At 39.5% G+C, this 26,996-nt stretch overlaps 1 protein-coding gene and 2 long non-coding RNA genes across 8 annotated transcripts in view; 2 read left to right on the top strand and 1 right to left on the bottom strand.

Moving 5' to 3' along the window:
• The window catches only part of SUGCT (succinyl-CoA:glutarate-CoA transferase), a 314,975-nt gene extending 307,995 nt beyond the window's left edge, over positions 1 to 6,980 (top strand). For all 6 annotated transcript variants that reach the window (XM_064420220.1, XM_064420256.1, XM_064420246.1 and 3 more), the window contains one exon: positions 6,499 to 6,980. In XM_064420220.1, the coding sequence (XP_064276290.1) occupies positions 6,499 to 6,662 (164 nt within the window). In that variant the 3' untranslated portion in view covers positions 6,663 to 6,980. The remainder of the gene's footprint in view (positions 1 to 6,498) is intronic.
• On the bottom strand, positions 6,934 to 12,184 carry LOC135300656 (uncharacterized). Its single transcript, XR_010362431.1, has 2 exons — positions 12,036 to 12,184; positions 6,934 to 10,081 (listed from the first exon to the last, which is right to left on the bottom strand). It is a non-coding gene; the product is annotated as an uncharacterized LOC135300656 (long non-coding RNA).
• Positions 12,185 to 12,240: 56 nt separating this feature from the next.
• The window catches only part of LOC135300667 (uncharacterized), a 152,828-nt gene continuing 138,072 nt past the window's right edge, over positions 12,241 to 26,996 (top strand). The window contains exons 1-3 of the long non-coding RNA XR_010362442.1: positions 12,241 to 13,045; positions 15,157 to 15,222; positions 15,813 to 15,927. This is a non-coding gene — a long non-coding RNA (uncharacterized LOC135300667). The remainder of the gene's footprint in view (positions 13,046 to 15,156; positions 15,223 to 15,812; positions 15,928 to 26,996) is intronic.

Here is a 26,996-nt window from a genome sequence, read left to right as displayed (position 1 = left end):
TAGTTCTTCATGAGCTGCTCCAAGGTGGGTCCCTTCCACGGTTTGAAGCCCTTCAAATGGTCTGCTACAGTGTGGAAATCCAAAGGGTCACATGTCCTGCTAGCAAACCTGCTCCATCATGGGTTCCTCTTTCCACCAGTCCACAGCACCCACCAGGAGCCTGCTCCAGTGTGGGTTTCCAGTGGGGTCACAGCCTCCTTCAGGCTGCTCTGGCTTGGGGTCCTCCAGAGGCTGCAGACTGATCTCTGATGCATAATGGATCCCTCTGGGCTGAAGGGGTACAGCTGTCTCAACATGGTCTTCACTACAGACTGCAAAGGAATCTCTGCTCCAATACCTGGAGCACTTCCTCCCCCTCCTTCCTCAGTGACCTTGGCATCTCCAGAGCTATTTCTCTCACACATTATCACTTCTATCTTTTGGTTACTGTTTTGCAGGTTTTTTCCTATTCTTAAATATATAGTCCCAGAGCTCCTATCACCACTGCCCCTGAGTGGCTTGGCCTTGTTCAGCAGTAAGTCTGTCTTAAAGCTGGCTGGCATTGGCTTCATTGGATACAGGGAAAATTTCTGGCAGCTGCCAGAAGCTGTTCCTGTAGCCAAAACCTTGCAATGCAAACCAAATACTGTTTGTTTTCATATGATTCCTACATCTGTATAAATTACACTGTATGCTAGGGTGGAACAAACTAACAGGTGGTGCTGTGTTTCTCATTGCTCTTTTTTTGCAAGGGTAGATGTTATGTTACAAGCAGAATGTATACACATCCATTAGCTCAAATTTTCCCTTTTTTCCCCTTGTCCCACTTGAATAATAACAAATAATCATGACTTTTTTCCTGAGGTTGGCTGTCCCCAGGCCTGATTTTGTCTACATAGCTTGAGAGTTAGATTGCTTCAATATGCTCTAACCTGTGCCGTAGAAAATGTGTTTTCCGGCAGCTGCTGTACAATGCTGGAGGAATGCTATTTGTCAGGATAAAGCAAAGATTATTACCTTTATCCAGTTTTATATAGTATGCTTTGTACATTTAATAGAATTCAAATTCACCTTTAATTTCTGCTGTGTGTAAAATGAAAATTACTTTGCTTCTGCTGCCCCAACTCAGCAATGCCCAGAGATGTTCCAGAGACTGCTGTATATTTCAGCTGTTTAGGGTGAGTGTTCAAAGGCATCTCACTCTTGCAGGATCCTTCTGGACCTGTTTCAGTGGTTTTATTTCATTCCTCTCTTTTGCTTTTATGTGTTTGGTATGACTTTAACTAATAGCTCAGTGTGATGCTTAGCAGTGCTGTAGTAGATAGGCCCCAAAGAAAAAGAATTTATTATAATGAAGCTGAGTTCAAATATTCAAGATGTCTTGGTACAACTGTCATTGTGGTTGCAATTGATAAAAATTTTGATTTACTGTCACACTATTTGTTCTTGTAGGTTATGTGGTGTGCACAGCACGTATTTTAGCAACGTATCAAAATCAAAATGATGATAATAATAACAAAATATCAGCTTAGAATTTAAATGTGGTGAAAGAGCTCTTTGCTTTACTGTCAGTGATGATCACAGCAAAAAGAGAAACAGACTCCTTTAAATTTAAGAGGACAAAGGTTAATTACAGCTACCACTCATTCATTCATTGCTTTTTTCAGGTGACAATAAATGCCCCCTTAACTTCATGCCTGAATGGAGTATGTCTTGCTGACAGCAAGGATGCACAGATGACCACTACCTTACACCCTCTCACCAGTCACCCTGCTTCTACCCCAGCAAAGGCCTGTTTTCATCTGCAAGGCTCCTCTAACACACCCACATGCAAATGCTTTTGACCTTAATTAAAGCAGTTCACCTCTCTCTGCCTCTAGGGATGGTTTCCTCATAAGGCAGTTGTGTTTAATTAGCATTTGCATAGCATTCTGCTGGTTGCTTTCCTGGAGCGTTGTTCAGTAGGAGCGTGGGATTGCTGAAGCCTGACTGGCAAGCTTTGCGCCCTCCTAATTGACACAGAAGCCAAGTAGAAGTTACACAAGGAAAGAACAGAGAATCGTTAATGATGGATCATTAGCAAGTAGCTCCTTTGAATGAATGTAGATAACTTTATAACTCTATCAAAGTGAAAAGTAGCGTGATGAATTATGCATCAAACAATAAAAGCTCAAGGAAGACACTGGTTTTATAATTGCTGTGCAATTTTCCAGCATGCTCTAGTTTGTAAGATTAATTTTCTTTGGGAAGCATGAAGCATTCTGTCTGTTGCACACCATGTCAATTTTGGTTTTCTCTCTTTAGAGATTTTTTTCTGTGTCTTTCAATATCACTGCAAAAACTCCCAGGGTTTGAGATCTATAATGTTTTATGTTAGCAAAAATTTGCACAAGCAAATGAAAAGTCTATAGTTGCTAAACCATTGAGGGTTTGCTGATTTCTTGGTGCAACGAGCTCCCAGATACACACACCTTAAATAAGATTGCTTTGTATCTTTTCTTTTTAGTAGAAATTGCATAATAGTTCTATGGCCATGTTGAATTTCTAGACTAATAAATCCCTGAAGGGCATTTTTACTTTGAAATTATCGTCACAAGCATTTCAGCTGGCACAGAGATCGTTCCTGTGGCTTGCACTACTGCCAGTTCTGCTCTCCTAGGGCTCCTACTCGCTCCTAAGAAGACAAATTAATACAAATATTGCCCAGTGATGTCACCTTTCCCTTTAAAATGTACTCGTCTCTCACTGATGTTTCCCTCTGGAAATTGAACTCAGTGTGTTTGAAGTGAGTAGAATCAGGGGAACATGTTAATAGAAAACTTATCCCTGATGTGAACTGCTTCTTAGCTTCCATATTATAGTGGGTGAAAGGGTCTGTGAGAGATCTAATCCATCGGAAAGCCCCAGGGATCAGCTGTGGGATCAACCATTGTAGAATAAATCTCCTTTCTAAAGACTGGATTGATACAAACTCCACAGCTTCATCCCATGGCTTGTTTCAGCATTTTGCTACCCCTACCACTATAAAGGTTTATTTTTTTGTTTCCTGCTATTTCCTTTGTTGCAATTTAAGTCAAGTATTTCTCATCATGGACATGAAAAAGGATTTCTTTCCCCCTTCCAGGAAGTTTGCATGGATTTTGGGGGGCATGGTTAGGGTTTATTTTAGCCATGGTTACTTTTATTTTAGGTAGTGGTGGGGGTTTTATACATTTTTTTGAAAACAGTTTTGAAGTTGTTTTTCTCTAGCCTTTCTTTTTAGGTCCATGATCCCATTTGATCCCAATCTATCATGTTTCCTGTGAAAATTTCTGTTGCTGTCTTGTGGAAGCTCTCAGGTATTCCAGATGGCTGTGCAGTGGGGGCCCCACACCAGACACTGCTCCAGCTGTGACTTGCCAGCTCTAACTAGAGCAAAAATGTGTCCTGCAGGCATCTCTCTTGTTTGTACACCCCTGTATGATGCTTGCCTTTTTCGCAACAGCATGATGTTGTTGACTCATCTTCACTTTGTGATCTAGAATAACCCCTAAATATTCCTACTTTCCTGTTTGTCCCCTGCCCTGTATTTATGTAATGAAACATAATTCCTTCCCCTTGACAGTACTGAATTTCACCCCCTTTTATCAGAGCATTTCTCCAGTGTTGCCAGGTCATTGTAAAATGCACTTCACAGGAAGTTTTAGCTTTTGAAGTCCTCAGAAAGCTGAGCACGTAAGATCTGAGTTCCATCAGCCATCCAGGTAAAAATAAACTGATAAGTGCTTCATACTGAACAGATTCCTCTGGAGCTCACTTAAAATGTTCTGTTTTAGAAGATCCCAAGAAGCAATTCTCTGAATGTGATTTCCCTCTCAGTATTGCACGTGGTTTTGGATTTATCTAGACCTTGTTTCTTTAGTCAGTTTATGGAAAATAACAGAGAATTTTCTTCCTGAAAGTCAAATCTTGATTTGGTGTCCTACGGGTTGAAGACTGTGCTGGTCTTTTCTGGGGTAGAGGCAATTTTCTTTACAGTGTCTGGTATGGGACTGTGTTTCAGATTTGTCCTGAATACAGGGTTGATAATATAGAGATTTTTTAAAATTGTTGAGCAGGGCTTTCACAAAGACTTTCTGGCTTCTCATATTGCCACACTGGTAAGACTGGGGGCACATGGGTGATTGAGAGGAGACATGACCAGGACAGGTGACCCCAGCTGACCAGAGGAACATGCCAGATTGTATGACATCAAGCTCTGTATATAAAGTGGGGTAAAGAAGGATGAAGGGGGGAACTTTTGGAGTTTTGGCATTTGTCTTCCCAAGTCACTGTTACATGGCCCTGCTCCCCTGGAGCTGGCTGAACACCTGCCTGCCTACAGGAAGTAGAGAATTCTTGTTGTTTATGTGCAAGGCTTTTGCTTTCCTTATTAAACTCTCTTTATCTCACCCTGTGAGTTTTCTACCTTTACCAGTTCTGATTGTCCCTCTGATCCCACTGGTGGGGGACTGAGCAGATGGCTGTGTGGGGCTTGGCTGATGGCTGGAGTTAAGCCATGACAGATGGTCATCTCACCTGGCTTGATGTCTAGGTGGTAAAGTTCCCCATCTAGGGCACTTGTCTACCCTTTCCTCTGTGGAGAAACACAGGTGATCACAACTCATCTGGCCAGGTTGACTCATTTACCGGTATCTTAGAAGACACTGTAAGTGTGTACTTTCATCTTCAGTATCTCCAAAGGGTGTTTAAGGAACTAAACTTCTATATCTAGATTATTGATATATAAATTTAGATGGGATGTATCTCTCCTCCAGCCCTTTTCCTGGTAGAAAGACAAGAGATCACACACACAATTTGTTCTTAAGAGATACATGCTGGCTGTTACTCCTCTGCTGAGTATTTTCATTGCGATTATTTTATCCAGTATTGAATGGAACTTGAAGTTAAATTATTTGGTCTGCAATTTCTCAATTGTAACTCCTTTCCTTTTTAAACTCAGAAATGGTATATAGAATCCTGGAATCATCTGGGTTGGAAAAGACTTGTAAGATCAAGTCCAACCATTAGTCCTTCCAGGAGCATACTTGTCAGAAATGTACCAAATCAGCTTGAAAAATACTGTTTTTCTAGGCACCTTTTGTCTTATTTTGTCTTTCCTGGAGGTAGATACTTTACTGTATTAAATATTTGATTACAGTTCATGAAGACTGGCAAAAAATAATAAAATGGCATTTTTTGGCATCCTGACTGACCTTTGCCAGCATCTCTCCTCAAAAAAGTAGTAGCTTCATATAGTAAATTTACCAGTTCATGCTGTGGTTCACTTCTTGCTGGTCAATAGTCTATTCAGAATTAAAACAAATACTGTTCTGGTTTTTAAAATGTTCTTTGTATTTCTTTGCATTTCTAAGCAAAGCTGTAGTTTCATTGATAAAGTTATAATTAAATGTAACCTTTTATGTAAATTCTTTTAATGATGTAATAAAAGCCATTACTATTAATAGAGGAATCCTTTTGCCAATAGCATAAAAATGTTTTCAGTTTTGTATTCAAGAAGAGTTTTCAATTGGTAGTTAAGGAAATTATTGTCCTCTCTTTCTCCATGAGGCAGGTAATATTTCATTGCATGTGCTGAGTGAATACCTCACTTCTGATCCCAGCATGAATTTGTGGCTCATTCTCTTTTCTGAGTCTGGTAGTAAGGACCTAGCTACTTGTCTGCAGGGAGCTACACTGAAATCAGTTGACTACAGAACACCACTAAAAGATGAGATCTGACTACCTGCAATAGAACAAGACTTCTTATCATTGCCAGCTTCCAGAATTTCACTTTTGAAATTATTCCTGCCAGAGCAAATAAATAATTGTTAATTTTCTTATGGCTACTGTTACTTGTATTTCTAATAAAACATGTAAACCAAACTGGGGAATACCATGTCTATGCATGCTGTCAGTTCTGTCACTGCAGGATAATGGAGCACACTGCAGAGGTATTTGAGCTGCTGCCAGCTGGAGATGGTGCTACCCATTGTCCCTGCACTGCTCTGACAACAGTAAAAGTGTGTTAACATGACATTTAATTGTGTCCTTATGCTTGTGCTGCCTCACGTTGTAGAAATGTGGGGATTTCTGCATCACATCCTGAGTGGGCTGGGCATTGCTGTTCAGGCAGCAGAGAGTGGAAGACTGGTGACATAATATGACTCAAAGAACTATGATATACATATACCCTGATATGCATATACATATACATATACATGTACATATCTCTAAAAAATGGGAAGATTTTCATAACATTTCATGAATATCCAGCAATTCTGCATTTGAGTGATCTATTTAAAACTGGTTTATTGGTATATTATTGCAAACTGGATTTTTTCTTTAGTCTGTAATTTCAGGCTATAACATTTCTATGGTAAGGACTGCGATTAGAACTGGTGTGAAAATGAGGTACTTTCCTTTAAACTAACAATTCAATATAAATATGTGTAGTAACTCTGGAAAATAATTTCCCTCCTATTTGTATTTTTTTTCCAGGACCAGGTGTCAGATACAGTGAATTTGTTGTGTCACATCCAAAACCACCTCCACTTGTGGGACAACACACAGTGGAGATACTGAAGAGCATGCTGGGGTATGAGGATGATGCTATAGAAGAACTGCTTTGCAGTGGTGCTGTGGCTCAGCATGAGGTCAGATAAGGAACATTAGCTACATTCCTTCACACTGAGTTCACATTACTTTGTCCTCTCTTTGCTCCCTTCAGTTTCCCTAATGGGACTCGAAAGAGAAGACATAATTTAATTCCTAATTTTCTTCCACGTGTGTTTGTATGATTTTAACACTGATGTATCAAATAAATAATCTCATGCTGTCTGAGTGAAAGATTTTCTTGGGGGGGTTGGGAATAAATGTAATTATACAGTCCTGTGTGACTACTCATTCTCTCTACTTCACATGGAAAATAGAGTCCTTATCATAATTACAGTAATTGCCTAAACATTTGTCCCCAGAAAGACATGATGTTAGTGAAAAGAAGCAGAAGCTTTAAAATCTTTATACTAGACTCTCCAGTCACAGAAAGCTGCTTTCTTAAGCTGTGTCTTAATAGAAAGTAATTTATTTACAAATTGGTAGTTGATCTGATTGATTTTGAACAGAATTATCCATCCTGAAAACTTTGTTCATATCTATTTTAGATCAAGAGTAGAGTAACCATTGCACATTTTACCTCTATTCCATGGAATTCCAAATTACTAATATGTCATTATATTACATTCCATAGTCGTGACAATCTCAACATGTCAGCAGAAAGAAGCTGAAATTGGCACAGTTCTTCAGTTATCAAAAATACCTGTTCCAAGACCAGTTAAGAGACAAACTGTGGCTGAATAGTCTTCTGTAATTTTATTCAGAAAGGTTCAGGGTACTCTTCATTAAATACTGATTCACAGAAAACCACATACTGAATGTTGAGTACCAAAACTTGCCTGATGGTTCTGTGGGTAGGTACTGATCCCCATCTCTGACTCTAGTTACCATCCAAACCACCTTCATGATGGAGAAAGCACAGGTTGAAATTTGTACCAAATTTTTGACTCAGTCCAACCTTCATGGTGAAAACCTGGTGAGAGTTGACAGATCTTCTTCAAATTGCATAATACCATGTCCTTCAGTAGGGTCGCTCTTGAGAGTAAGGCACCGTGAAGTGGAAGAAGCTGGAAGAATTTGATCCATGAGAAATAGTGAAGAAAAGATTAAAGAAGAGCCCTTTCTTCTCTATAAACCAGTTTGGCAGATCTTCACTTACAGAAGACATCCCAGGCTCCTGTGTGACAGTATATAATTTACAGCTAAAGTAAACTCAGTGTATGGGAAGGGCTTAACCTTTGTTGTGTGCACACTGGGAGCAAGGCAAAGCCTTTCTATTCCTAGAACTGAATAAAACTAAAATTGACCCTCAACATGCAATATCCTTGTTTCTCTCAAAGTATCAGAAACAGGCTGGCATTATAAGTAGCTTGTCACTTGGTTTCCACTCTAACATAGAAGATTGTCTGTATTACATTTGAACTTCACAACTCTGCATTACCTTCTGGGGGAAGAAAAGAGGTTATTACATAATCAGTTGCAGTGGAACCCCACTGTGGTTGCTTATTTTCGAAGCCCAGTGTTTTGGTTCATTTGTTTGCTTGTTTTCTCTGGGTTTTGTGTTCTTCTAATTTTTTTTCTGCACTGCATTCCTGGCACCAAACACCATTCTCTATCCATGTGTTAAAGACATCATGAAATCCTGGAAGAGTGACTTCTAAAATAAATATAGAAATAAGTCTGAACTGAGAATTGGGACACTGTAGGGGAAGGACTGAAACTGAATTGGAAGAGATTTTGATATACTCCACCTTCCTTTTAATCTAAGGGGAACATCCCCTTTTTAATGAGAAAAGCAGAAATTTGAATTCTGCTTCTTATAAAATGGATAATTTGATATTGAACTAAACTTTGTTTACTAATGAAAAACACTGTCAGATAACATTCAGAAATAAATTTTCTGGGTTTACTTTCCAAAGGGTTATTTTCATCACATTTCTAAGAATCACATGCGCGAGGTATAGTAAAATGTTGCTTAATTTTGTTAAAGGATTTTTAAAATATCAAGATTTTTTTCCTGTTCTTTTCCAAGCAATGCAAATAGCTAATCACCATATCCTTAGCTAATTGGCAGGGCTGCTTTGACTTTTAACGCGGTAATGCTGGTTTAAATAAGCTGAATATTGGGCTTTAAACTCCATAAAGTATTTTGCGCAGAGTTCACATGCAAACAGTGTTTCCCTTTCTTTTTCTGTTTCGTCATTAGTGTTTTTCCTTTCCAGTTTGCTGTATTGACAGTCAAATGCCTAAAGGGACAACTGGAGACCTTACTTTGTCTCACCTCCAGCAGTTACTGCAACAGGACAAATCCTGATGCCATTTCTCAGTTTTTAAGTCAAACACACAGAGACTCTTTAATTCAGAAATAAATGGAAGCCTTTAATTAGGAAGCTAGGAAGCCTTTAAATAGGAGTATCTAGAAGCTAGAAATTCCTTTAGCTTCCAACATCTGATCATGAAGTTGTACCCTTTCAAAAGTTTTACTCTTTTGGTTTTGGATGATTTGGAAGACATTTAAATAATTACTATGATAATATTTAAGCTGTTATAATACACTTTCCTTTAAAAAATGAACAAATAAATGCAGAAAAATATATTCAAACAACATTTACTGCACTCTTCCCAAGAATCGTCATGAATAGGTGTCTCTAGAGGTCAGTTGCATTTTGACAATATTGCAATTTCAAAATGGTTTTCTCTTGTACCTCAAAACTTGGAACCAGCTATCACATGGGATTCTAGAACTCATAAACTGAGATCCCTCCACTTTCAAGGAAGAAATGTAGCTTGTGATGACTATACACAGCTGCCTCTGGCAATGAATATTTGTTTTTCTCTGCTTAAACTGGAAAGGAATCTTCTGGTGCTGTCATGATGTGAGAGCGTGTGTGGTACTTGCTTTAATTTGACTTGATTTATACATCACTGTGTTAAAAAATAAAGTGAAGAAAAAGCCCCCAAAAACAAAAGAGTGATACAGAACACACCTGTTGTCTAGTTCTAAACTGAATCCACTCACAGGTGTTTTTCAGGAAGCTTTAGCTAGCATTGGAAAAGGAGCTTTCCATTTTGACATGCGTTCTTGATGCCGTGGTCTATGGCCACTTTGGCTCCATTCTTTGCACTTGGGGATCCCATTGTTCTTGTATTATCTTCACTATTAAAATTGTTTCCTCAGCCCTCCTCACATAACTGTCTTACTTTCTTTTCCGTGCAAGCTAATAAAGCTCTACAGCAAGTATAAATCACTCACAAAACTGCAGAACCGGTCAGGAAGAGTCAAGAGGATTTTGCATAGCCCGAGGATCTCACCGAGGGATACTTTAGTGCATCAAAAGAAAATTCCAATCAAATAAAAGTCAGTAATGGATTATTCTTGCTCCTGCATGGATCTTGTTCCTGGTAACTCTTCCCCAGAACCTTCCCATGCACTTGGGAAGTCCTCGCATGCTTGTCTGCAATGGGTGCCCTGGAACATACAAAGGAAGGTCTTTTTTGGTTAGTGGCCCCGAGGAACAATCTGCTGACGATCAGAAGCTCACCAGCCTCAGCAGTGATCCAGCTGATGTACAAAGGCCAGTGAAGCCATAGTAATATGAAGAGCAGTCTGTAAAAGAGTATCACTTAATTGTGATGAAGGGAAATGCTCTTTTTCTTCTCAGGTCTATAAAATCAAAATAAAAATGTTATTTTGTAATTTTTATATATTTTAATATATTAAATCCAAAACAGAGAAAGGGAAAATATCCTTATCCTTGACCTGCATACAAAATATGAAAATCCTTTTTTTTTTTAAAGTTCATTGAAATAGATTGATGCCTGGTGATATTAATCAGAGTTTTGGTCTTGCTTCTTCAGAAATTAAAGCTTGTCCCAAACATGTCTAGTGACAACATGTTGAGCATAGCAGTCAGAAATATTTCTTCCAGGGAGTGTGCATGTGTACTCAAAAACAGGGGAGAACATTTTTGTTAAATTGCTGTATAGCTCTGCCACTCACAGAGCACTGTAAATCCTCAGCCCTGGTGAACCTGGAGATAAAAGGCAGCTAGGCATCTCTGTAATTGAAATGGTCTTGATTTCTTTTACTGTCTAGATGACAAGACACAGTTAATCCTTTGACCTTCCTAACATTATAGCACTGTTCTAAAACATATTTATTCCCCCAAAACATACTAAAATGAATTTAATTTCCAAAAGACAGAGGAAAGTTAAAGTACTTTCAGAGTTCAGGAATGCTGGCACAGCTGCTCACAATTTATATCAGTGACATTAAACAGTGCCAGATACAGTACTTTTCTTAACTGTTTGTACATTGAGTTTAATGTGGCCTGATGAAATGCTAAAGATTATTAGCTGGTGAAAAAAACCCAATGAGCCTGAAAGCAGTTGCTGTAGGATCAAGCAACCTCTCTACACAGAGGCCACCATGATACTGGCCAATGTGATTAAAATACAGTGGTAGACAGTGATACAGTAACCTTTTAAAAGCTGACAATCAATCAATTCAATTACTGTAGGTTTCTGTTATGACTGGAATTTGGAACAGACATGAGAAAAATGCCTGGCATCACATATGTCATGGGACTATGAAACTTTTGAAAGATTATTTTTTTGGCTCCGACTGTACTGAAAAATGAAGGGGGACCCATGCAAGGGTTAAGGTGGAGACAAGCTGTTAATTTTCAGGTTATTTTCTATTCCCTAGAGCTACAGCTAAAAATGAATTAGTAAGTACCAATTAGTTCTTAGTTATCAATAAATTCTTTAAAATTGTAGTGTGAAGACTATACTAAACTGCCTGCCTTAAAAAAAAAAAAAAATTCAATATGGTTTAATTTATAGTGAGCAGTGTCACTGCTTATTTACAAGGTACTCAGGGAGGCAGACTGAGGAGGAGCTGCAACTGCTTCACTGCAATTGCTTCTGTGCATCAGCTATTTCAATATTTGCCTAACAACTACCCCAAGTAGCCAAAAGACCTTTTAACTATAAAAAGAAATTTGAAGATGTGTAACATGGTAGAGGAATGCATATGTAACTCCCATTTCTTAAAGATCCATATTAGGAGAAAGTAAAGTTTCACATTAAAAAGTTGTATATAAAAATGCAGAGCAGTGTGTACATTTCCCACTGAGACTGTCTTCTCCTGGTGGATTGATCCTTGACTAAAGCAATCATGGGAGAAAACTGACAGTTCTCTGCAAAATTTTTTTTTGGTCTTTTCATTAAAGTCTTCTCTCTCCTAAAGCCAACAGTAAGGACTTTTAGCAGAAAGACAGAAGTACTGATTCAAGAAAGCCACTGCAGGGTTTTCTGAAAGTCACAGTTTAAGTGTCTTATGCTGTCGTGGTTTGACCCGGAAGTGAGTTTCCAGAAAAGTTGTGGTCAAACCAATCAGTGGCCAGATTTGAAATTATCACCTGTGGTGGCCACTGAAGATCTGAATACGCCTCTGAGAACACACAGGGGTTAAAAGCAGAAGATTCCCAAAAAACTTCCTCCTTTGGATCCGGCAGTGAGTGGAGTCTGACCTCTCCCCTGCCCAGCTGCGTCTGGGTGGGGGAGGGGCAGGCCATGCGGCCTGTGAGGAGGGAGGCCGGAGCCCTGCAAGGTGCAGGGGTGGAAGAGACCTGGGATGTTTAAGCAGCACCCCCGGAGAGAGTGATAGAGACTGTGCTGGCAGCAAAGCCAGCCAGAAGTGGGGGATGCGGCGAGAGAAGGTGCCCGGCAGCTGTGGGAGTCCTGGGCAGACAGAGGTGAAGATTTTAATCCCTCGGTAGAATAATGGAAACCTTACAAATTCTGATCCTCCTGAATCAGAATGAGGAGAGAGAGATGAAGCATGACTAAATAGGCACGTGTGAAGAAAGCGATTACAAGTGAGAGATGTTAAAAGCAGTAAGAAGAATCCTAAGTAAGAAGAGATGATGGAGTAGCCTTGGGCTAGACTCTTTCTTGTATAGCCATGAACAGACCCATGTTTTCCTGTGACCCAAAGACTGTATTTAAGGGGAGGCAATACCTTAGAGTCAAAAGTGAAGCAGTAGCATGAACAGAGACAGCTGAGGAAGATGTGGGATGCCCTCTGTCTCTGTGGAGAGGAAGATCTCAGTTCATGAAGCCCCTCGACCCCAGGGGGTGAAATTTAAGGGGGACTGGTGTCCCGAAGTTGAGAAGTGAAACAGTAGTGAAAACAGAGACAACTGAAAAAAGTGTGGGATGCCCTCTGTAGAGAGGAAAATCTCTGTTCATTAAGAACTCTTGACTAATGCCAGCCTTGAACACTTGAAAAACTCCAGATTCAGACCCTAAAATAATAAAGAACAGTTAAAAAATTTTGAAGAGAATATTATGATAGAACAATATATCTAGATGCAATTTAAAAAGAAGCTATAGCAAGATTTTTGATAAAGGGCTGGCAACATCTCTGGTACGTATTTGTCCATGGAACAAAATGCGGGTCATTGCTGGCTTCTTTGCAGGCCTGGAATTTGTCCAGCTTGGTTCTTTTAGCTTTAGGGAGCTGATACTTTTACAAGTTATTTCTGGGAAAACATTGGAAGTAAATGATAATGATGATTTTGAAATATCTGGTTGTTGATATGAGCAGCTGGATGATGGGATCAAGCTGATGCTATTAGCTAAATTGGAAAAGGTTTTATTTCATGTTATGTAGCATGTATTTGAATAGGTTGGATGTGAACACTTACAGTGCTATGAAAATAAGCATTGTGTGACTGAAAACAGTCTTAAACTTCATTCCCCATCTCTTTCTATAAGTAAAATCAAAGACAGCTTTTCAAATTCTTCACAGAAAACGGAGAGAAAAACAAAACTCTTAAGGGGGGATGAAGATTAGTAGTAGCAGATACAGGAGTTCTTGGGTTTTCATAGCTGTTTTGACTCCCGTAGCTTTAAAGAATTTAGTCTCATGTGAAGAGGACTGATCCAGTGGTTCTTGGGCAAACCGAGGGCTATCAGAAAATCTGCATGCCACAGATTTCCTGTTTGATGCTGGGCAAGTCCCATTCCCTTCCTCTAGGTTATCTATATGTAGTTTGGTACTTTCCATTCAGAAGGACAAAATAAAGATTGCAAGCTGACCTGATAGCAGAGGCCATCTCTGTTTGGACAGATGGAATCCATTGTCTGTCTTGCAGAGGCATTGTGTTGATTTAAAAATGCATGTGTTGCAGCATAGCAGAGAAGTTAAATTCTTTTGCAAAGTGAGGACATTCTATTTTTCCTGTAAAACCAATATGAATAACCGCAGTTTCCCAATCTCCCATTTCTGAAACAGAGAGAAGCATCCCCAAAGGGCTTGTGAAAGACCTCCACAGATCATTTGGGTATAAACAGATAGTATCTTTGTACCTAGTGGTTGCTTACGTATAAAAATGGGATCACAAGCTTTTAGACTTTGGCTTTTCTGGTAGCAACTGCAAAGAGTTCAGGAAGTTAATATAATTTTCTGACTGGGATGGTGAATTTAGGGTTAAGGAGATTAGTCACAATGTATATTCCCAGGAAGAACTCCTGACAGCTGTAGTAGAAGCTAAAAGAAGAAGGTTTTACATCTAAGGCAGAGAAAAAATAGAAGAAAGAAGGAAAAAAAAAAGGAAAAAAAAAAGAGGTAAAAGAGGGGAAAAAAGGAAAGAAAAAAGAAGAACAAGAAAAAAAGAAAAAAAACAGAAAAGAGGAGAGAGAAGAAAGGGGAAAGAGATGATAAAACATAAAAACATATGAGAAATTATAGGAGAAGAAATAAAAGTGGGGAAGGGATAGAGTGGGAAGGAAGGGAATGACCTTGGTATACTGAGAAAAATCTGTCATATACATGTTGCTGCAGTTATCCTTGTGGTAGATTGAATAGTGATATATAGCTTTAAAGATGTGGTGAATGATCCCAGTCGTGAAAAGGCAGAGAGCACTAGCAGTGACCTGGGCTAGCCTTCTGGAGATATTTTTGTAGGGTTGCAGGAAGGCCTTAGGCACTGCATTGTTTGGTCACTGGAGTGTGCCTGGTGGTTACCAAGCAGAGGGGTGAAATTACATGGGGGAGGAGAGACATCTGGACAGACCAAAAAGCACAGCTACCTTCACAACAGGGCAGGGAGGAACCCAGGGATGTCTAACTGTAAATGAAGCTCTTTGAATCTTGGAAAATGTGTTCAAATTACCTAGGCAATTATTCCAAATCAGTTCCCTGATCTGGTGGTATGTGATGACTGCTTTCCCAGTTAGAGAATTTCTCTAGAAAGGTGGACAAGCAACTTTGCCCTTCAAAAAGCAGGAGGTAACACTGTGTTGTTTTCCATATTCCTCACTCTGCAAAATTTCAAATGAAGGGCCTGATCCTATGCCAAGTGGAGCACATGGAATTACTTCCTTGCCTTTGATACATTCTGGCTCAGCATTTAATTAATAGTCCTGATTTTATAAAGTTTTTGGTTTTGAACTTTTCACTCCACCTTTCCCAGATAGAAAGATGGAACCCACACTTACTTCATTAATTTCAGATGGTTTGTTTCTGCTTTCAAGGTGTGCGTGTGGAGCCCTCTGAACTTCCTGGACACAAATGAACATTAAATCTGCCTACACTTAAAAGTAGGTCTCAATAATGCCAAACTTTTTGAAACTGAATTTCAATGTGATTTTATTTGTAATGCTCATATGCATTCCAGGAAATACTGACATATTTGAACTCCAGAAGAACAGATAGCAATGAGAAATGGATTGAAATTTTGCACGTTCAAATACAGAAGAAATTTAAAACTGTTGAAGACGTGCTAAACCTGTAATTTGAGCCTTGCTGATTAGTTACTGAAATCAGCCATTCAGAGCAAAAAAGTCCATTTGGTTTCAGCAAATATCCAGTTTTGCAATCTGCACTCAAAGTGAAAAGTGAAGAGTAATTAAATGACCTACACTGTCACATCAAACCATGCAGTTTAAATGTTCAGCTTCCATGCAAGTCAGGGTGGAAATGCAACAGCTTCCAAAGAAAGAAAAATCAGGAGCTCAGAGTGTTATTCAAATTTAATATCAGTAACTTATCTTTAATCCCACCATGCTCAAATCTTAATTTTCCCATTTTCCCTGAAGAGAACGAAAGTATGTGAAAATGTATTTGGGCTCAAAATATACTTATTTTAGACATCACCATCTGAAAAATGTCCTTGCTTTTAAATCTCCAGACTATGCTGTCAATGCAAAGGGGATTTGCTTGGGAAGACCAGCTGTCTGTGAGTATCTGTGTGTTGCAGTTTGACTCCTTTGAGAGCAACCTCAAAACACGGCAGCAAGGCAGAGGTAAGGAGTATCTGTGGTGTCCTCCCCTCTCCTGCAAGAAAGGCGGTGGTGGGCACGGCAGGGAGGGGGAGCACAGCAGGATGTGTCAGGAGCCATCTGGGGTCACAGACCTTACCCCTGAGGAGAAGTACCTCTGCAGGGAGGATTCAGTGCAGGCCTGGGGTGGAGGCACAACAATTTTGAGGACTCAAAGGAGGGAGGCCTTGTAGGGTATTTGGAAGTTGAAATTTGGGTTTGTCCCTTTCTTGGAAAGGAAATTACTCCAATGCAGCCAAGGTGCTTTTTAAAGCCAGGCATGGATGAAGGAAGGCTTCTAGGCTGTGGAGCAGGGAAGGCCCTGCTTGCTGTTAGCTGTATGATTTCGGTCACTCTGTCATGACAAATCTGTGAGTGCCTGCCTATGGGAAAGAAAGCCAGCAAAACCATCAGAACATTAACAGCACTGCAGGTATGTAAGTATACAGTGACCAGGGTGCAATGACAAGTCTCACCTGACACGTGCTCAGAAATTTATGGCAGGTAATCTGAGGCCATAAAGGGCATCCCCTGAGCTCTTTGCTGACTGCCTTCACCCAGGATTTCTCTTTATTACACTTCCTCCTCTTGTTCTCTGGTTTATGCAGTTGCTTTGCAATGTCTCTGGGCAAGGACTGCTCTTGATCAGGTGTTCCTGTGTGTTTGATCAGAATAATGAGGTACTGATTTTACTTGGCTGTTACAGTGATATGAAAAACTAGTTTTTTTGCATAGTTATACATTTTTAAGGAACGTAGCTGTCTTTCTTGTTATGCTTTTGGGATTTGTCACCAAGAAAGTATCTGATTTCTTCTATCACTATGGGTTTGGGCTACACTCAAAAGGCCTGGACTTTTTTTCTTTTTTGCTTTTGTTCCTATTTCAGATCATCAGCTCTTAAAAATGCCTTACACTTATCCTTTAGATTTCAGTCTTTTCCCCCACCCTATGAATGTTTTCTGTTGTCAAAAGAAGAAATGTGATAATTTGGTAGGTTCACAGAAAGCATATTTTGTGATTATTGTTTTTGTGATCTGTCCAATGTAAACTGCTTTAGAAAAGGTCTGTTCCAGCCACTCTAATTCACTTTTGCAGAATACTGGATTTGAAGTTGACTAAAGAGAAAGCCTTTTCTTTTAATGGGTATTCTGAGAGGAATGCAGCTTAACTGTTTGGTTTCTTTCCTGACTTTTAGCTCTGCCTCGTGGTGCTCAGAGGGAGTCCTATGTGGTTAACTTAAAACCTTCCTTAGACAACTTTTTATTGCTGAAAAGGAACACATATGCCTCTTCCAGTGCTTCAAGTGCTGTGGTAGAGCAATTTGAAGGTGCCCTATGTAAATCTAATTCCTCATCCCTAGTGAGATCTCAAATAGTGACAAAGAATTGTGCGTCCTCCCAATGCTGCAGTCGGGCAGCAACTGCCTATGCAGTTGAGAGGGAGATTGCCACAGAGTGTCTGTATGCAGTGGTGTTGCAACTGGAAGCACTGGTGGTACCTGGGAGCACAGTCCCAAGAGGAGAGCTGAACCACGCCGCTCAGCTTTCTGTGGTTGGAAAGACACCAGTGCACACCAGCTGGGAACACAGCTCAGCTTCATGTTCAGGCTCACTTCAGAGCACTTACACTCAGTGTTTACAAGGTTGCTGATGCTTGCAAAGGCAAGGCTATGTTCCCACAGCTGACTTTTTCTCACTGATCCTGGAGAATTGCTGAACAATCTCTGGGGTGTATGCCAACTTGATAGGAAAGAATTGCCCTGACTCTCTCTTTTTGTTTGTTCTGTTGCTGTGGCCCCCTGGCAGCAATCATTCCAGGAATTAACTTTTCTAAAATAACAGGACATTTATTTTCTCTAATCCTCTAACTTCTTTAACTCTTGCCAAATCAGAGCAGAGGTGGTGGGGAACTTAACTAAGTCTAGTTCTTCATAATGATCACTCCCGTGGCTGGACTTGTGCTTTCTATTTTCTACCCCTGGAAACTGCAGAAATCATGCTCACTTCGGCCTTCCACTCTGTGGGAGGAACCAGGCCCACAGAGGGCCCATTTGTGGTACTGATGGGAGTGTGCAGCAGGATACTTCTGTGCAGACAATTGATGACTAGAGGGCTATAACTTATAGTTTGGTATAGGCACACAGTTTGTGGTAATTGGGAGTGCAGCTACGGCCAAGCCTCATCCCTTATGGGCTACAGCTGTGCAGGACAGGTGAACAGCACTGAAAGCAATGAGCCATGGAGTGCCCAGGTGCACTGACCAATGACCAAAGAGCACAGAGGGCACACAGGTGCAATGCATGAACAATGAGGGGTATGAAAGGTTGGGCTGAAGGAAAAGATGTCCAGGTGCTTGCAGCCTTCTGAAGTGAGGTTGTTCTGTATGGACAGGTGCTTGAAACCTTCGGAAGTGGTATGGTGTTACTCTGTATGGGTTGAAGCCTTCTGAAGTTGTATGATGATACTCTGTGTGTTGTGGCCATCTCATCTGTGACAGTTTGGTACATATCATGGCAGCACTCACCTCTAGACAGCAATGTTCTGTCTTTCAATACTGCTTCTCATGTGTTGAAGGGTGTAAACTTAACCTCCCAGTGAAACGCAGCCACAGCCATGTTGTTTAAGAGCACATTTAGTTCCAAATGCAGTGGAGCTGTGGAGTGTGGTCTCAACAGCCATTCTTTCCACTCTGTGTCATTGCTAGAAAAGTATCCATCTCTGTCAGAGGGATGCTGCTAGTGTAACAGTGATGCTAAAGTGAAGTAGTGCTATTTCTCTTACTGTAGTACGTACATTTCTGCTTTGAAAACAGATTCCTGGAAGATAACTAAACAGAAGCTGCTATAACCTGTAGTGAACTCAAATCATGACACTTCACTCTTCTGACTTTGGTGTAGATGGCAAAAGTTTTCCTCAAAAGGAGCACTGGTTTTGCTTGGTTGCATGGCAGCTAACAGCAGCATAACAAAGCAATCAAATTTTCTAAACCTTTCTGATTCAGTTCAGTGTCTTGTTACTCTCATTCTGATGCATCTGTTAACCTTCAGAAAGCTACGTGGGTGTTTAGAAGAATAAGGTGCTTTACATTAAACACATTCTTTATCTGCCTCAGATAAAAAATGGATTTTGGCAAGAGTTACAGAGGCAGGAAAAAAAATTGCATACTTAAATAGGGGTTTGGTGTTTCCTGACCTTTCTTCATAAAAAGGCAGAAGAAATAGTTGGGTTTTTTGTGGTTTCTTTTTTTTTTTTTGCCTTTTTTTTTTAAATACTACTTAATGTATGTGGTGTAGTTACCTTTTTTTAAAAAAAAAACAACATTTTTTTAAAGGAAATCAGCCAATGCTTGATGAAGCGAAATTTGTCTTTGGGGATTCTGGTGACATGAAAAATTCCTTAAACTTAATTTCTTGTGGAAAAATATAGAATTATTTTTTAAATAAATTTCTAAACATGATATTGCTTTTTTTCCTCGTTTTTACTTAGAAATTGGATGTAGTTTTGGATTATGTGACTTGATTAATTTTTTTCTTCTTTTTTTCCCTTGTCACATACTGTTATTAAAACATTTTGGTGCATGCAATATATCTAGTTCTTCAACATGAATAGCGGAATCTTGCTGAATTGAAAATTCTGGAGCTCAAGTTGACATTTAAGCTCTGTTCATTGATTTTATAATACAATATGAGTAATTAACCCTCAATTTTTACTTACACATGTGTATTCCATATGTCCATTAATTTTAACTCATTCTTTTTCATGGTATGTGATACATCAGGTTTTTCTTTTATATAGTGCAGGCTTTAGTCTTTCCATCAGCAAAAAGCTTTGGTCAAAGTTCTGCTCCTCTTTTGAAGGTAATTGAGCCTCACAGGTCTGTTTGGGACTCAAATATATTTTATGCTAATCTGCATTTAACTGCATTTAATGTGTCTCTTTGTTTCATTGAAGCACTCTCAGTACCAACTCAGTTTGTGATGGCTTCTGCCTTTAGTGTTCTTGTTGGGATATTATTGAGACCAAAGGTCACTTTTTTGGTGCAAGTGACATATGTGCTATGATGCTCTGGGCTACAGAATGTAAGAGAAAGGTATGGGATGTGTCTAGACAGTAGGTACCTCACCTAAAAAGGCTAGATAAATCAAAACTTTTTGTTTGAATACAGAGATGAGGCATTTTTGCCAATAAAAAGCTATTAAGTTAAAACTTGGAGTGCTTAAAGGATAAGTTATGTTCTTGCTGTGAATGTATAAAATCCTTCTGAATGAGTGAATCAACACATGAATGCTATTTCTCTTCTCGTTTAATTAAGTAACACTTAAACATCATTGGTACTTGACATTTAGGTCCCAGTTTGTAGCAGTATCTGCTGTTAGGTTTGGGAATCTCAGAAATTATGAGTAGCTTATGACCTAATTTTTATATAGATCTATAAAAAACCCACAGCTATATGTTCTTAGATATTTGTTTCCATATCTGTAAATATCAGTCTTACCCTAACTGGCCACCAGAAGTATCAGTTGCTTTTAGGAAAATATGGCTCTGGGCCCTTGGCCCCGTTGCTCCCTGTCCATGCACGCTGGTGAGCCACCCTGTAAGCAGGCCCCGTGGTTGCTTGCTCTGTCTCCATTTATGCCAGGTATGTAAGCACAAGCCTCATGTTAAGCATGTTAGAGATCTTGTTGATTACAACGGGAGTGCTCCCACAGCTTATAGCTGTGCAAATGTTTACATACCTGGCCTGCTCTGGTCCTATATAAAGATCTGTCTCCTTTTCCCTGCAAAGCCTTTTCTGTCTGCTGCTTTGAAATTTCCCATGCTTTGCACTTTCCCCTAGCTGGAGGCAGGCTGCCCAATCCTTACTAGGAGAAGCCCTTGTGTCAGAGGTTTGAAGACTGCAGATTGCTGGGAATTTAAAGGCTGGTTGAAACAACAATCCACGCCTCAGTAAACAAATACATGCTGGTAATGAGCTTCATGTTACAGGAGAGGCTTTTGCCTGTGTCAAGTATGTCAGGATTCCCCAAACTTCTGTTTTGGATTTGTCCCTTATTTCCCTGCTGTCCCAGAGAACAGGCTTGCATATGGATCCGTTCCAGCTCCTGAATATTCTGTGATTATTTAATCACAGTAGTTACATCAAAAAGAAGAAATAGACTTTGTGTGAATCACTATGCTTCACAGAGAAGGTTGGATGTTAGGGCCATATGTATAAACACCTCTGCTTGCAGCAGACATTCATACATGTGACATATATATGTGAATATGGATATGTATGTATAGTGTATATATACAAAATTAAGGTACACATGATATCATCCTTTCAAAATAGGTTTTCTTTCCAGAAGCTGTAATAACAGGAAGACCAGTGAAAGGAATAACTTGCTGTTTGTCCAGGGTGTGAATGCTTTTACATTGGTGAAAAACAAGCCTGGCCTTCAGCCAGTCATTCCTTCACTTGTTCTTTTTGCTTGAAGATTACATTGTTGCTCTAAAGAAGGAAAAATAGCCTCTGAAAACAGTATTTTCTGGGTTCAAAAGATTTATACTCTGTTTTCTTGATGCTTTGCTCTAACACTTATGTCAGTCCTGCTCTTAAACTGAGTGTGGTAATGATCCTTTGATACATTTTGAAGTGACTTTTACTAGCTGAGAATTAAAAAAAAAAAAACCCCAAACCTATGTAAGAGCTGTACTGGCTTAAAAAAAGTACCTTGCTGCCCTTGTGCTGTAACAGAGCATGCATTCAATGTTTACTTTCTATCAAGCAAGTTTGGTGTGCAATAGACTTTTATGAACACAAACCTGATTTTAATGGCTCTGATACTGCCTGTGACGAAGGCCCTGATTCTGCCAAGCAGCTGGACAGGTGTGTTCACTTTGGCTCTTTAGTACTTGTCAGAGCACTGAAATGCCAAGAGCTTGCACTCAGTGATTTTATGTCCCAGAATTAATGGCATGTGGAAGTGGCAGGCATATCCTTATTTCCAGAGTTCCCCTTGAAATACATGTTGCAACTATATCTGTTCTGGAAACATCAGTGATAGTGGACGCGAGCAAGGGTGTGATGGAAAGAAGATCCTGAGGAAGATGCCAGCTGAGACCACACATTCACGATGGGTAATGAGGCCTTCCAGAGTGCCATGATTACTGTTAAAGATGTTTACAGCTTTACTTTGTGTTTAATTAGTGTTCATGGGGTGCTTGATGTACTCTCCAAACCCACAGCATGCTACTGAGAATAGTGGATGCAGTAGCACAGGTTTTTCTTAAAGGATTTGTATCACTGCAGCTATGTCAGCCACCCTGGTCAATAGTTTTCCCTTCTACTGTACACAGTAACCAGTCTGTGCTGGGAATTGAACTGTGTCTCAATCTATTTGTAAAATTACACTGGGTTCATCGTTAAAGGAATATCCATAGACATTCCTCTATAGCAAGTCTTATGCTTGCAGAAAACTGGCACCCTGGGTTTTGTGTTGCCAGGCTATGGAGGAGCTATCGTTTGAAGTGTTACAAATGCTTCCAGCATACAAGTGCAACTCAGCTTCACTGGGACCAAATGTTTTGGAATAAGTCTGGGTCTACATGTGGATAGGGCTGACAGACAAAAGCAAGTGAACATTACATCAGTGAACATGTAGTGGCAACTTCAATCTCTTTCAGGGAGTGACACAAATCCTGTTGGTAGACAGCAACAGCAGCATCTGACAGGTCAGAGCTAAAAAATAAAATACTGCAGCTGTACAACAGGTTTCCTATATGACCTTGAGCAAGCTTAAGTCACTCCCTGATTTGGGTCTGTATTACTAGAAGCAAGAAAAATATCTCCTGTATCTCCTGTGTTTATATGGTGAGTGATTCGGGATGGAACGCTCTTACTATACCGCTGTGCAGCACATAACACAGGGGAGTTTTAAGCAACTAATATAAATAAGAGAAGTTCTTCTTCCAGCTCAAGGGATAACAAAACCTTTAGAAATCTAGCTTGTTTAAATGAAGATAAACAGATTTGATTTGGTATGATAACTATTGGTGTGGCAACTATCTGTCACTACTGCTGCAAAGCAGAGTCCTTTATCTGTGTGGAAAAACATAAAAATAAAGGATTATTAAGAATGTTGTTCAAGCCTTAGTCTGCTTTTCTCGTATATTTCTTTTAAACCAGCAGCCATGCCTATTGATACACTAGTCAACCTTCTTGCCCCTTGCAAGACAAAGAACACTAGGAAATTGAGCCCACTTACAGTAAGTAAGGGATCTTGGGATTGGACATCCCAAGATTCCCTGGTGCCTCCCTTCCCTTCCTGCTTTTGGCTTATTCTATTGAGAAAAGGAACACCAATATTGTTTTATGAACTGTTATCAGACATGCACTATTTTAAAGGCATGGTCAATTTTTACTGAGCCTGCATTTATCATCTGAGATCATTTAGGCTTTTTATCATAATGACTTTTAAAACAAAAATACGTCCTCATAACAAAACACAAGCTTTCAATACAAAACCTGATTATGGTAGAATGGTTTGGGTTGGAAGGGACCTTTAAAGGTCATCTAGTCCAATCCTCTCACAATGAGCAGAAACATCCTTAACTTGACAAGGTTGCTCTGTCCAACCTGATGTTTGGAGTTTCCAGGGATGACATAATTACCACCTCTCTGGGCAACCTGTCCCAGTCTTTCATCATTCTCATTATAAAAATTTTCTTCAGTGTATCTAGTCTGAATCTACCCTAGTTTATTCTAAAAAAATTGTCCCATGTCCCTCTAAAATGGTAGTCCCTTGTCCCTTTGAAACATGTCCTAATAAAAGGTCAGTCCTCAACTCTCTTAAAAGCCTTTAAGTATTGGAAGGCTGCAATAAAGTCTCCCTGGTGCCTTGTCTTGCGCTAGGCTGAACAACCACTACTCTCTCAGCCTTTCCTTGCAAGAGAGGTGCTCCAGCCCTCTGATCATCCTCACTGGGAAAAGGTGGATGAGGTCCACTGTCTTTCCTACACTGAGGACCTCAGAGATGGGTGCAACGCTCCAGGTGGGATCTCATCAGAGCAGAGTAGAATGGCAGAATCACCTCCCTCATGCTGTTGGCCAAGCAGCTTTTGCTGTAGCCCAGGACATGAATGGATTTCTGGGCTGCAGGTCCATATTGCCAGGTCATGTACAGTTTTTCTTCCCCCAGCAGCCCCAAGTCCTTCTCCTCAGAACTGCTCTCCATTTTTATCCCGCAGCCTACATTGGTGCCAGGGGTTGCCCTGACCCAAGCTGAGGACTTTGCACTGGGCCCTGTTGAACATTGAGGTTGACATGATCCCACTTCTTGAGCTTTTCTCAGGTTCCCTAAATGGTATCCTGTCTCTCAGCTGTGTCTACTGCACCATTCAGCTTGGTGTCATCAAGTTTTACCTATTAGTAAGCCATAATTATAAGTAGCCATAATACAATGTGCCTAGTACCTAGGACCTGGATTCAGATTCTGCTTTTCTCAGTGGAGATGCCCATAAGCATAAGAGTGGTAGATGAGGCACTTGAAATAATTTCTGACCCTCTAGGAAGTTTGGCTCTTGTTAGTGCTGCTTAACAATTATAACCATGGTACTGCAAAAAGTCCACACTTCATGGCAGTAATCTGTGCCAAAACTATTCTTGTTGAGTTGCAGTTATGCTTTGGTAGTGGAGGAAGAAGTTGGGCAAGCTGTTTGGTGAGTCACAATAAAATAGAGTGGAGCAAGTCCCAGAGATCAGATTAGCTCAGAAGCTGAACCATCTTTGATAAGCGCATTAAAATACTTCTGTATCACTTTTCTCTCTTAACAAAAATTCCATAAAATTTGTCTGAATATCAGTAGCACCTGCTTTGAGTGATTTAGAATCAGGACTTTTGGGCTTTTTGGTGTTTATTGTTGTTGTTTGGTATGGGTTTTTTGTTGTTTCATTTGTCTGTTTTTGTGAAGAGGATGGTGTGTCCCCCAAGATGAGAGAGGAAAGTTGAAGGACATCATAAATCTCACACAGGCTTTTTACTTTCACTGTCTAATCCAGGAAGGGTAAAGCACATTCTCAGACACTTGACAATAAAAGACCCTAAAATGAATGGATCATCTTTTATTTTATTGACTCTAAGAAGATAAAAAAAGCAAATACCTGTTGCTCCCAGATGGAAATTTACACTTCAATTCATGATAGTAGGCATGTTGCAGGTTTTTGTTTTTTTTTTTTTAAATGAGGTTTTGTTTTCAGGAGTAAAGACTCTGCAAGAGATTCTCAGACTTTATTTATGTGTTTAAGAAGGATGAATTAAAAAAAAAAGATGCCAATGTATAAACTTTGAATTCTTGCATCTTACAACTTTAATCTTTTGTCAGGATTTTGTGGAAATTTCTTGTGTTGGAATGTTGAGTATCCCAACGTTTATGAATATTTTTTTCAGAGATTCCTTGCAAGGGAACTGAACATCCAGATTTGAAGGTGTCTTTGAAATATCCATTCCTTAGTATTTCTGGAGTGTTTCAAGTTTCAGTATGGATGACTGCCAAGTATTTATGTTGTGTTAGAGAGCATCTCCAAAGAAATATCAGCTGCTGCTGGGACAATATACAGAGAAATTCATGTGACTCAACTAACTTTTCCCCAAATTTACTGAAACCAATAAAACAAGCAAGTGAAAAAACAAAAACTCAAGCCCCAAAACAACACCCATACCAACCTTCCAAAAAAGCTACAGAGCAATGTAAATAAAAAGGAGAATCTGTAAATTTGACATGTTCTTTCTGGGAGAAGTTGTAGTGAAGATAATTTCTGGCTCAAGAATATGAGTTCTGATTTCATCCAAATCTGTGATGTTAACCTTCTTATTTTACCAAAAGATAAGAGTGTAAATGCAACTATTTTTATTTTTTTAGTAACAGAATAACAATTGTAAATACTAGTAAGGAAGTTGAGTTATTGAAAGGACCCAAACAAGATTTTTAAAATAAAGGTATCTTTTTCTATCACTTCAAACTATTGGTCATTAAACTTAATTATAAAGTTTCTGTTCACTACATATTAAAAAAATACATGTAGATGAACAGTTGTATGTAATCACTAAAAGCATATAATGTATCAAACAGTAATATTTTAGTATATGTATTGTATTTATGAGACAGGGAAACTGGTTGCTTCCCTCAGCATCTAACCTGTGTGCAGGAGTTCTGCATGCTGTAAGTATTGTTATGAGAGCTACCAGAATGTTCTTCATTAATAATTTGTTATTGCTCTTCTGCTGGTCACTGCTCTCTTCAGTGCTGTGTTCATGTGTATTCGTGGGACTTGAGCCACCTTTTAGTGCTGTGGATGTTCAAAGTTCCTGATTAGCTGCACTTAGCATCCTACTTGATTGCATGGGTGAATCTGAGACCTGAATTTCAAGATAAACTATATCTGACATATGTTGTTGGTGATTTGGTGATGCAGCAGCAAATTCTGTATTTCTTGTGTGATAACATCAAATGTACTTTTCTTTTAAGAATAGAAAATGAGAAAGTCAAATATTTGCACTACTCAGTGACGTGTGAGTAAAATATTATAGGAATGTTTTAACTGAAAGTTAGATTTACACTTCAAGGAAGTTCAAGCATGTGAAGGTAACAAGAAAACCAAGGCCTAAATGATGGTTTTAGTTCTATCTTAACCTGATACCTTAACCTCATTAATTTTTGTGCCTTTATAATAGCTATAAATATCTGTTCTGCAGAATACTGAGAGTTCTTCTGGTATTGAAAATCTGGCATGTAAGCAAGTGAGTGAGAATCTATGGGTTTGAGTTATTAAAATGTGCAAATGCTTTCTAAATCTTAAGGACAAAAAGATGTGTTACACTTTGAGGAAGTGACCTGTATATGTGAGTGAAGATGGTGGGATGCTAATACAGGAAATTCAGGGGGAAGGACAAGGAAGGATTTTTAACTTATAAACCCAGTTTAGCTCCAGCTGGTAGTAAAGTATAATTTTTTAGGTAATGTGAGGATCACACCCTTCCTGAAAGGGAAAGGAAAGTGCTTCAGTACTTCTTTAGC

Source organism: Passer domesticus, chromosome 1 (genome assembly GCF_036417665.1).
Source record: "Passer domesticus isolate bPasDom1 chromosome 1, bPasDom1.hap1, whole genome shotgun sequence".
Lineage (NCBI taxonomy): Eukaryota > Metazoa > Chordata > Aves > Passeriformes > Passeridae > Passer > Passer domesticus.
Note: the sequence above shows the minus strand (reverse complement) of the source record. Positions and strands in the feature narration are given on the sequence as shown.